Below are 12,500 nucleotides of genomic sequence, written 5' to 3' on the forward strand. Positions count from 1 at the left end.
ATCTGGTCTGTAGTAATCTAAACTTATTATTATTAGATATTAATTCAACATCAATTAACCCTCTGTATGTGTTAAAAAAAAAAACTCAGACTGTATTGTTTTTGGGCAAGAGCTGTTTGTGTGTGTGTGTGTGTGTGTGTGTGTGTGTGTGTGTGTGTGTGTGTTGACGTGGGCTGCTTATGCAATTTTCTGTATTCTGTATTTTTAGATATTTGGGCGTCTCTGCACATTCTCCTACCATACAGATCCTGACCCACTCTTTACCACCTCCTCACACACACACACACACACAAACACACTCACACACTCTCTCTCTCTCTCTCTTCTTTGGTGTTAGTATCCAAGTTCCCTTTCTTTGTCTCTGTTTTATACACTGTTGCGTTATAATCATGGGTATGAGCCGTTAATCAGAACAATACAGAGAAATATGAGTTCTACTTTAATTAATTTGGACAGAGAGGAAAAATACAGTGAAATAAATTGATGAGTAAATGAACCTGAAGGCCAGAGCTTTGTAAAGACCTATCAGTGCTGGATAATATTCAAATGAAATGCTAATTAGATTTGGAGCGATACGCACAACCTAGTCTTATTCTCGCGTTTTGCGCTTGTGTGTGAGCTTCAGCCCAATCTGCACGCTACGGTTCTTTGGCTTTTTTCCCTCCAAGATTATCTCCGGTCGAGTTAAAAAGCTGTGTTAATGGTGCGTGGATCCGTCTTCACGTCCCGCAACAACACTCGTCATCTCTACAGCTGCTGTAGCGTTCTAGCCCAAGAACACTTGCGAACATCGTATCAGTTCCCTGCGCTTCCACGAGCGATCGGTGTAGCATCAGATCCGTCATACGTCACGTTAACCCACGACGTTTATCGAGAAAATAAAAAATCACTGAGCTGAAGGTGGAACGTGTGGAAAACGCCGTCCGAGTGCATACAGACAGGTGTCTGTAAATAGAGGCTCACCCCTTTAATGCCGGTGCCATAATCATTTAACGTCAGGTGCTTTTGACAGTTCTGCCACCAGTGTGTGTGTGTGTGTGTGTGTGTGTGTGTGAGAGAGAGAGTGAGAGAGAGAGAGAACACTGGATTGCGAAATAGACAACGTAACCGCCTGAACAATATTTCTTCACCGTGCAGAACCACAGACGCTGTACATCACTAACAGGAGAAAATGTTACTCCTAAAATCTCCATGACTCCATGAAATTTGCATATTTTCACAACTTTGCCAGACGCCACCTGCCTCTCTGCCTCTCCGTCTCTTCCTCTCGTCTTCTAAGCCGACCAGAGGAAGATTTCCGAAGCTTTTTTTGTTTGTTTGTTTGTTTGTTTGTTTGAGATGCAGCTGCAGCTCACGAGAACTTTTCAGAAAAGCCTCATTTACACAGTCGGCTCTGTAATTACTCCCAGACTGAACGACGTCTCGAGGCCAATTCCCTAGCGCTTCGCATTCAGGTCCTTATCTCGTTTTATCTCGGGTTCGTCCTGCTATCGTCTCGTGTTTGTCTTTCCGGTCATCTGGCGTTTTGTAGTGCTTCCTCTAGACGTTCTTCACTGAGTAGAAAAAAAAAAAAAACCACAGCAAGAATATTACTTAGTTCCGTGGCTATGTACATGATCTGCAATAAAACGTCTAGGTTTGGTCTTACGGTCATAAATAACTTACTTGGACACGTCGAGGAAGGAGGTTATAGTAGAAAATAAAGACGAGGTAGAATTATTTATATAACTCATTTCATACGCTTTACAAGTAAAATGAGTATGTATAGAAATGAGAAATAGTCTTCAAAAAACAGTTCAAATATAAAGGTTAATATGAAATAGTAGGTTAAGAGGGTAGTTCAAAACTGCAGGAATTATTATTATAATAATAATAATATTTTAAGAAGGTAAAATACCGTATGATTAGCCTATAAAAGTCCCTGAGAGCTAAAATGTCTGATGTCAGGACATTTCTGAGGCTCTGTGACAGCCGGTTCTTCTTCCTGCTTAATATTTACCTTCTGCACTCGACTAACTGACCCGAGAGTCCTGCGTCGCTTTAGCGTATCCGAAAGGAATGTCGGTCATAATCCATGTCGTGATTTATATACGAGACGGATATCAAGATATCACTGCCTGTCTCTCTCTCTCTCTCTCTCTCTCTCTCTCGTTCCGTCTTCTCAGGCCGGTGGAAAGCATTATCACCCGACATGTGCGCGCTGTGCACGCTGTCAGATGACGTTCACTGAAGGAGAAGAGATGTACCTGGCAGGTGTGTACTCTCTGTGCTCCTCATGCCGCACTTTACCGCACTAGCCAAATGTTTCAGCTTTCTATTTGATCAGGAAATGAGTTTTTCCTTCAGTTCAGTTTGCCATGAAACGCAACACACAGGAAAACGCAGGATGGTATAGAGGATATGCGACTCCGAAAAGTCCAAGCGCTTGTGAAGACTCGAATACAAGCTGGATCACAGAAAACAGACATATAAAGGGCTGATTCGAACATGGCCGCCATTTCCCCATGAAGGAATCCCTAAGAGCAGTTTCTAATACTTTATTAACTCGAGTAAAGTTTGTTAAATGAGCCTCTAGATTAGGGGTGTCCAAAATTATCCGGAAAGGGCCGGAAAGCTTAATCCTTACTGGTGCACCCCACCCTTAGTGTTATTTTCTGCATACCAGCTGATCGATCTCAAGTTATACACGAGTTTTTATGTCCAAAACAATATCAGGTGGGTAATTGTGCATGTGTGTGCGTGTGTGTGTGTAGGGCAAACAACGACGAGACACCGAGGGCCGGATAATTTGTTGTTTGCTCCCGTTTTCAGCTGTAAATAGGTCACATTCTGCACTGAAAGCCTTGCGTGTGATGTACGAAACTGCCGCGTGAGCCTAAACACGCGACTTAAGCACGGCAACACGCAACGTGCGCTTCCGTTTCTCATACAGATGAGGATTGAGATGAGGATGAGGTTGAGGATTGTGCAAAAAGTGAGGGGGGGGGGGGACCAGATTGGAGAAATGTGAAGTGCATCTGAGTACGTCTGAGGTTCACGGTCGAGGCGCTAAATCTCAGGGGATTAGCTGTAATGATTTTGTGCATTTCTCCATGCTTGTAGCTCAGTTCGTACATATTTCATATACATTTTGTTCATGACAACATGTACTATAATAATAATAATAATAATAATAATAATAATAATAATAATAATACAGGACTTTGTTAGTTAGGACCTCGAACTAAGAACGAATTATTCAGGGGAACGGTTTGTTTTAATACTGTTTATCAATTGTCATGCAGATCTGGATATAATGCAGTAAGGCAGAAACACACACACACACACACACACACATCAAATTTTCCTCACATTTAACAAGAAACACATTCAACAGCACTTTGGTGAGATCTGCCAATGTTCATAAAGAAGAACACGGATACAGTGTAATTATACTTCTTCATTAAAGCTTCACTGCATGAGATCTTCTTTTATTAAACACATTGAACTCGTATTTCCTCTTCACGAGTCCCGAGCTTTTTGTCCGTACCACTTCACAGCAGCTTTTCTAGCACGCACACACGCACACACACACAGTCTTAGATCTCAGACACATGGTGAACGCCTCCTGACGTACGTACATCTGGCCCTGAGCGAGTTACTTCGTCTGTTCAGCAGTGCAAAAGCTAATAAAACTCATCACTTGTGCCTGGAGAGATGGATTGGACCATTCTTCTGGTTTATTTCGTGTTGCAGGTTCACAGGTGTGGCATCCGATGTGTAAGCAGGCTGCGAGGACGGAGAGGAAGCTCAGGGTGAGAGACAGAACAGCTATGAGTGCTTTTGTGGGTTTATAGAAATACGTGACTGTACGACCTTACTCTAAGTGTGTGTGTGTGTGTGTGTGTGTGTGTGTGTGCGTGTTGTTACAGCTAAGACGCACCTCAGAGGCCTCCATCTCTCCTCCCGGCTCCAGTATAGGATCTCCCAGCAGGGTCATTTGTGTAAGTAGCGCTCCACGCACACACCTCTCATACACACACATACACCTCTCATACACACACACACACCTCTCATACGCACACACACACACCTCTCATATACACACAGTACACACAGTTCATGACTGAATGAGAGAGTGTGTGTGTGTGTGTGTGTGTGTGAAGTGTGTATGGTGGCTGGTGTATTCCTAGCTCACACCCAATATTCCCAGGATCCACCATGACCCGCAAGGGATAAAGCACTATTATTATTATTATTATTATTATTATGATGATGATGATTATTATTATTATTATTATCATTATTATAAATTCTCTGACCTCATCACCATTTTTTCCACTTCTTGTCATGTTATTGCTATGTTCATAAGTAAGCACGTGTGTGTGTGTGTGTGTGTGTGTGTGTGTTAAGGCTGTGCGATATGGCGATATAATATGATTATCATAATAAATTACATCACAATATGTACTTTTTCTGAGATATTATGATTTTTAAAAATCAATTTTAATTTAAAAAAATGGAAAAACTCACTGAAATCTGCTGGTGTGATGATAAACTTTGTGTATATATATATAGAATCATGATATGACATTTTTGTCATATCACCCATCCCTTGTGTGTGTGTGTGTGTGTGTGTGTGTGTGTGTGGACATCTGTGGTATGTGCGGTCAGAAACCTGCTGTGATGCCAGTTCCAATCTCCATCTGGATCTCTCTCACTCTGTGTGTGTGTGTGTGTGTGTATCTCTCACGTGTTCCTGTCTCCTCTGTTCTGTCCTTTGTGTGTTCTTCAGGCCAGAGTGGAGAATGAGATCCTCAGTTACAGGGCTCTGTCCTCATTACCTAAGCTTAGCGCTGTATACGGCGAGCCGCGAGCCGATCTCGTTCCTTACGAGGCGTATCACAGATACTTCTCTGATGACAGGCTAGAGCGTTACCGCTGTGGGGAGGTACTGAGATGTTAGGCTTAGTGCTAATGCTATCAGGACTAGCGTCCTTCTGTTACTCCTTCTTGCCTTCTACAGTGCACCCTAATGACCTGAATGATGGGAATGACGATAGGATTATTTTTGCCTCCTGCTTTTGCTTATGTGAGCGGATGGACGCTTTTAGCTGCATGTATATCACACTGTGATAATAGACCATGGTGCATGGATTTAGGATTTCTCATCCATTAGCATGGTTGTTTTATTCCAAATAATGAAAGACTAAAAGTTCTGCCAATCTACAGCAGTCTTAGACCTAAAGGTACTGTACTTTTCCTTATCGCTGGAGTGGTACGTCTTTTCGTACCTAGAAGCGTGTATCTTTTACCTCTGCATTGCACCTTTTAGACCAAGCTATATTCGTATTCCCAGTTGAAAGATACGTCCTAAAGGTACCCCTGATGGTACCATGACAGCAGCGAGGTACAGTACAGCATGGTACCTTTATTTCTCAGAGCGTATACCCTGAACATCTTCGGTTAAACATATACAAACGACAACAATAGCTTTCGTGCAAACGATCACATTTCACACGGGTCCGTCTTTTCCACTTTCTCTCTCAGTCCACCTCCCATCTTCTGGCGTGGACCTGGAAAGGATTGAGTAATGGAGTGTGAAATGAATTTGTGCTTGCTTGACTTGTGTTCATTTTCTTCTTTTCTTTCCTCTCCTGCACTGACCGCAGTCTCTGGGAACTCTCTCTGTGTATTCTCAGGTACTAAAGAATTTACTCAAATATCCGCAGGAGACAGAACGGAAATAATCCTTCTAATCTTTAGCTTTCTCGCTTACTAACTTTTTGCCAAGAAGTCGCTTATGATGTTCAATTTGGCGTAATGTGAAAACTGGGTCCCCTGAAGGTTAAAATGTGTTTTGGTTACCCTTGTATTGTTGGGACGGAGCCCCGATGGTGACATCCCGAGTTAAAAAATTGACAATATTTACAATAGCTAAATAAAATTAGCCATATTTAACGGTGGGCATGAGGTACTTTTCCATATGGCTACCTCTCTGTGTGCACATTTATGGCATTTAGCAGACACCCTTATCCAGAATCAATTCCAGGTCGATTCATAACATTTCCAGTTGACTAGAACTTCTTAATTATTGCCCTGATGGTGGAAATGGGCATTTCCTAGTCACCCAGGTGGACTGAAAAATGTCAAATATCAATGAGAATATACTTTTTCTCATTTGAATTCATAGTGGTGCCAATAATAATAATAAATAATGCTTGTGCTGTTTTCTTATACACACTTCCCATTGTGTGAAGCTCAACAACCTTTTGCCGCACATCACAGCTATATTCCTGAGTCTTACACACTGTTATGAATGACTAAGGGAATTTGGCCTGTGTGTTACCTCATATTTATACCCCTGTGAAACAGGAAGTCATGGTCGAACAATTTCCTGTTCCTAGTCTCCCACATGTACTAAAAAAAATAGTCTCATATGAATTCATACGGGTGCCAATAATTGTTGCACACCTATATTTAACAAAGGGGTTGTTTTTTTTGGTAAATGTGTTGTATTTGCAGTTGTTTGATATCCATGAGAGCAGAGAATTTTTCTGAGTTTTTTTAAACAAAAGATCAAAAGGTTAAACAATAAAGAACATTTTTCACAGCCTTCGTTGCTCATATTTACCAAGGGTGCCAATATTAGTGGAGGGTGCTGTGTTATATATACACACACGGTATATACGGATATCACCGGAGGGGCTCTGTCTGTCCCAAGCCGAGTAATTATTCATGAACTAGAGTAAATGTAATGGAGATGATATGTAGTTACAGTAGAGAGAACTGGACTAAACAGCAGCTTCTGGAAGTTAAGATTTTTAACAGACGATGAAGCTTGTGTTTAAACGCTCCCCTCCTCCGTATTTGACAGGATATCTACGACAGTTTGGACCTCAGGCATCGGCGTTCCTCTAGCCCGGGCTACATCGACTCACCGACTTACAGCCGTCAGGGAATGTCTCCCGCTGTGCCACGCTCGCCTCAGCTCTACTACCGCTACGGTCAGTCCTCGTCCAACGTCCTCTCCTTCTCCTTCTCACATACATTATCCAAAGCTGAACAAAAGATCCCGATGCCTGAAAAGCTTCAAACGCATCGTTCGTACGTGTGAGCGTCTGGGAAAATCCTTCACGTGGTCCAATTTTGACCTTTTCTCCAAATGTGTTCATCACGAGTTAAGTGAAGTTCTAGTATTTTTATTATTTTTTTTAATGTGCTAACATCTAAAAGTGAAAAAAAAAAAAAAAGAGATAAATTAAAGATATTCCAATTCCGGCACACGACGCCACACCTACGTCTACATTTATAATCCAATCTATTGATAGAAAAGCAACACTGCTACCATATTTTAAAGAATTCTATGTTTACAATAGGAAATGTTGATTATCAGCATCATCCACATCAGTGTCCGCCCCTTCACCTGACCTAAAGGTTGCTTATTAATGTCTTTAAACTGTCGTTTAAACATTTTAAACCTTGCCGTCTGTAGGAAGCGTGTAAGAGCTCTTCTTAATCGATTCCGATTTGATCAGGCTTACGTTCGTTTCGCTACGGCACGTCACTACGCGACGACTTGATCCAAGCACGGTGTTCGTTGTTTGAGAAAAGCACCCTTAGCTGGAGAGGTTTTTAGCGCCGTGTTTATTAAACCGGTTCCTTACACATCATCATCTTTGCATTTCAGACTCCAAGGCAAGGTTAGGAAGATGCCTAAATAAAAACATTTCTATTATTATAATTTCTTACAGTAGAATAGGTGGGGGGGGGGGGGGGGGGACGGACCCCAACCCAACCCGCCACACACACGTATGCACGTTCTCCTTTAGGGGAATGTTTATTTTAAAGGAAAGCATTCTCCAAAACCAGAGCAGCTTCCATCCCATATGATATTTGAACTTCTAAACGTTATCCTATCGTTCAATTAAGACCGGATATAAATATGTCGCGAATGTGTGAGATCGTATTCCTCAGATCACTATTTCCTGTTTGCTTTTAATCTTTAGACTTCAAGGTCGATGAACCTTATTGAAGATATGAATCGGATCAAGACGCGTTCGTTGACGGTTTTGAAATATTTCGTCAGTTTGAACGTGAAACTGCTCAAGATCATTTCGGATTGGATTCGTGTTTTTTTGATCCGTTTACACGTGGTCACGTCACGTGTCGAGCATCGGGATAAAATCAACCGATAACACTACAGGAAGTAGGTGGTAGATGGTTTGCGAATTCAGATTTCTGGCTTAGCGGAGATTTAATTTTGACTACAATCCAGGTACAAGACACGTGAAACAACCAGCTGTAAATGGGGTCTTTGATTTTTGTTTGTTTGTTTGTTTGTTTGTTTTTTTGCATGCACATGTACAGTATGTGTTCATTTGGGATTACACGGTGTGATTTTCATCCCAACAAAAATCACACATCATCAAAAGAATTCTTTGGTCAGAAATGTTTTATTAAAATCTCGGTGTGAGCGCACAGGATGACGCCAAGCTCACGAGATAGCGATGGGGAAACATAAATAAAACATTTTAACGGGCGAAAAAAAATCTCTGAATGACCTGAATTGACGAGTGTTTGTGTTGCCTGCACGAGTTGATTTCCCGGATCACGCTGATCAACGACGAAAGCAGAACGATATCGTTTTCTTTAATCACAGGTCTGACGTTAGACGATCTTCATCACGCACTTCACCACGCAGTCGGTTACAGAATCCATCTCGGATATAATCGAGATCCTGTCGAGTGTGAGGACTCTGTAATAATCCTAAAAGACTGCTTGAATCACTACAGTGTTCAAAAATAAGTACAAATTTCGGCTCGGTAGACTCGTATGCGTCATTGGTCAGCATGGACGCCGGCTTGTGTTTGGGATCGTGGGAAATGGGCGTGTCCAGACTGCACTCATGCTCTGCTTTCTGATTGGTCTTGGGCTGACTGCAGGCACTGATAGTGGCAGGAGTTCTCCCTGTTACAGTCAGCTCGACGCCAGATCCAGCATGTACCAAGCACCCAAGCATTTTCATGTGCCAGGTAGGCTGCTGCTTCTTCTTCACTCACTGATCCTGATCATCCATCCCTATTCCGCTCACAGCCTTGGAAAGGGAACGATGCCGAGTCCGACGGTCATGCATAACTCATAAAACTCTTCTATCCCCATATATAACTCATTCTCTCTTTTCCACCAACCACTCCACGTTGGTCCACCGTGAAATAACCCGGGGCTATCGACAACAGTAGTGAGTGCAACTAATATCTGTGTCAGGGGTATTTAAGAGAAATCTTTCAAACCACAAATCCAAGATGCATGTGTGTGTGTGTGTGTGTGTGTGTGTGTTTTTTGCACCTTTACGATAGCAAAGAATATGTTGGAAGACATTTTGCCGCTCTCTGAGAGCTTCACTCTCAAAATATGGCGACGTTCTGAGCTGCTAAAGCGTTCACCATTTTCGAATGACGTTTTCATATTCTATTCAAACCAATAACAAACCAATACATCTTCAATCTTTAATGTAGTGCTATTACTTTAAGTCACTGGAGTTATTAATTGTCATCAGCGTCATAAGCGCAGGCCGTGACACCAGTGACGGAAACACCAGTGACAAATTTCCATTAAAGATGTACCGAATTTTCCAAGATGGCGTCAACGTCATCTCAAATCACACCAGCATCAATAAATTATTCTGTCAAATGCTTCTCTCTTTTTTTTCCCCCCCGGTCGTAGTATTTCCAGGAAGATTGAAGAGTGTAACTCTAACGGCACGTCGAAATCGTCCACAAGAAAAACACAAGTAAATGATGAACTTACAGAGTGTGGAGGGAATCCCTGCTGGTGCTGGTTGAAATGGCCGCTCAGTCTCCTGAACTTTGACCCCGGAAGGACTTATACGCTTAAACTGTTTGTGCTTTCAGAATACAAGTCATGACATGACGTGAAGTGCGGGTGAAAAAAAACATTCTTTTCCAATGATTTCTATTATTAAAATCGTCTGCTGATTTACATCATTGATAGACTTCATACTTTGATGTTAAAATGAATGAGGAACATTTTTTAAAACGTCAATAAAAGCCGGTACAACTGGTTTGCGGGACGAGCTGTTTGCCCCTGCACGTGGCGGTTTCAAAGGATTTATTTATATTTTTTAATGTAGACAATAATAAAGAGTTTAAACCATTTAGACACTGACATCTATAATGTGGGGCTTCTTGAAAAAGTTTTACGATGTCATGGCCGATAAATTAAAGGACCGATTTGTCACCGTGTTTTTTTTTCTCCCAGCTATTCGTTTGCAGAAGAACCGAACTGTAGGCCTAGAATGTAAAGAATTAAAGTTCTCGATTCACAGATTTTGAACTTGAGAACTGACGGAAGACGAATAGGGATATGACCAGGATGTCCTTCCTTTGTGTCCTTGTCATTTCTTTTCTACCACAGTGTCCTCACACACCTCCACCATAATGTCCTTTTCTTCCTCACTGTTTCTTCTTCACTTTTTGTTTCTCTCTGTCTGTCTTCAGCCACTGGGGAGGCCAACATCTACAGGAAGCCACCCATCTATAAGAGACATGGTATATGTGCAGACGCTTCTCTCTGAACGAGACAACCTAAACGTTCTGGAGACAGTGAGCCGTGATGTCTTTAGATACGTTGCCGTGTCTCCAACCCTACTTTAGTGCTAGTTGATAAATGTCAGATTTCAAACATACAGCGCCCTCCACTAGTATTGGCACCCTTGGTACTTTTCCATACGGCTACCTCTCTGTGTGCTCCAGAACCACCTCTGGTGTTTATTACCAAAAAGCTCCATTTTGGTTTCGTCTGACCATAGAACCCGACCCCATTTGAAGTTCCAGTAGTGTCGGCACACTGAAGACGCTCGAGTTTGTTTTTGGATGAGAGTAGTGGCTTTTTTCTTGAACCCCTTCCAAACAGCTTGTGGTCATGTAGGTGACTTCAGATTGTAGTTTTGGAGACTTTCTGACCCCAAGACACAACTAACTTCTGCAGCTCTCCAGCTGTGATCCTTGGAGATGTTTTATCCACTCGAACCGTCCTCTTCACAGTGCGTTGAGACGATACAGACACACGTCCAATTCCAGGTCGATTCATAACATTTCCAGTCGACTGGAACTTCTTAATTATTGCCCTGATGGTGGAAATGGGCGTTTTCAATGCTTGTGTTATTTTCTTATAGCCACGCCCCATTGTGTGAAGCTCAACAACCTTTTACTGCACATCACAGCTATATTCCTCGCTCTTAAACATTCTTATGAATGACTAAGGGAATTTGGCCTGTGTGTTACCTCATATTTATACCCCTGTGAAACAGGAAGTCATGGTTGAACAATTTCCTGTTCCTAGTCTCCCAGGAGTACTAAAAATAAATATTTTTCTCATATGAATTCATAGCACCTATATTTTGATCCGAGTATTTTTGTGCGTTTTTTGAACAAAAGATTAAACAATTAAGACAATAAAGAACCTTTTTTGCTCATATTTACCAAGGGTGCCAGTATATACTGGCACAGGGCGCTGTGTATATACGTATGCTGTTCATTACCCGCTTCCTTCCTCTGATCTTGTCTCTTTCCTTCACTCCCTCTCCTGCTGTTCTTTCCCTCGGTGAAATATCCTTCCTGTAAGTACCAATCGTTCCTCCTCGATCATTCCATTCATTAACACTGTTATGTCGTTAGAGATGAAGGAATGACGACGTCTCGGGATTATGACGTGTGGATTATTACAATTAAGACAAAACACAACAACGACAGCATAAAAATGTGAACGGAGGTGTCATGATGCGTCGACATAAGAGTGGCGATTTAACCGCGTTCGTTTAATTATAAGGATTTTTTTTTTTTTTACAAATCTCAGATTATGTTCAAACAAAAAAATATATTATATATAAAATATATATTTATATTTCTCATCTACATACGTATATTTCATACATACTGTGTAGCTGCTTCCTCTAGTTACTCTTATGTAGTCATTATATATTTTTTATAAATATTTCTACATTACCAAAAACAAACGAATCAAACTGAACTGTGGTGAAATTTGAGATTTTGTGATGCATTTATTAAAGTATTGTGTAATTAATCAAACGAGAGTCACTATTTGAATGATTGTTTAGTGATTACGATCGTTCTGAAATATGGGATGTTCCTCATCGATCGGACGCTTTTACATCGCGTAAACGCTCGTGTTAATAAACTGAGCAGCGGTGTTAATGTTAATAATTCAGAATAATAATTATAATAATAATAATAATAATAATAATAATAATAAGACGGATCATAAAAATTGCATTTGTTTTTTTTTTTTTTATTTAGTCCTGCCCTGAATAAACTATTTCACATATAGACACAATAATCACTGAATTTACACAAACGAACCAGTTCAAAAGTTTACACCCGCCCGATTCTTCACACTGAATGATCAACGTTCACGAGTCCCTTGTTTGTCCCGAGCAGTTCGACTGCCTACTTCCGCATATTCGAGCGCTTTCCAACAGC

At 41.3% G+C, this 12,500-nt stretch overlaps 1 protein-coding gene across 1 annotated transcript in view; it reads left to right on the plus strand.

The window, feature by feature from the left end:
- Nucleotides 1-12,500, plus strand: part of LOC128622079 (actin-binding LIM protein 3-like) — a 64,738-nt gene that overhangs the window by 38,240 nt on the left and 13,998 nt on the right. The window contains exons 7-10 of the mRNA XM_053648292.1: nucleotides 2,166-2,253; nucleotides 3,736-3,794; nucleotides 3,912-3,983; nucleotides 6,857-6,986. Coding sequence (XP_053504267.1) covers nucleotides 2,166-2,253; nucleotides 3,736-3,794; nucleotides 3,912-3,983; nucleotides 6,857-6,986 — 349 coding nt within the window. The remainder of the gene's footprint in view (nucleotides 1-2,165; nucleotides 2,254-3,735; nucleotides 3,795-3,911; nucleotides 3,984-6,856; nucleotides 6,987-12,500) is intronic.

The sequence above is a fragment of the Ictalurus furcatus genome, chromosome 18, assembly GCF_023375685.1.
Source record: "Ictalurus furcatus strain D&B chromosome 18, Billie_1.0, whole genome shotgun sequence".
Taxonomy (NCBI): Eukaryota; Metazoa; Chordata; class Actinopteri; order Siluriformes; family Ictaluridae; genus Ictalurus; species Ictalurus furcatus.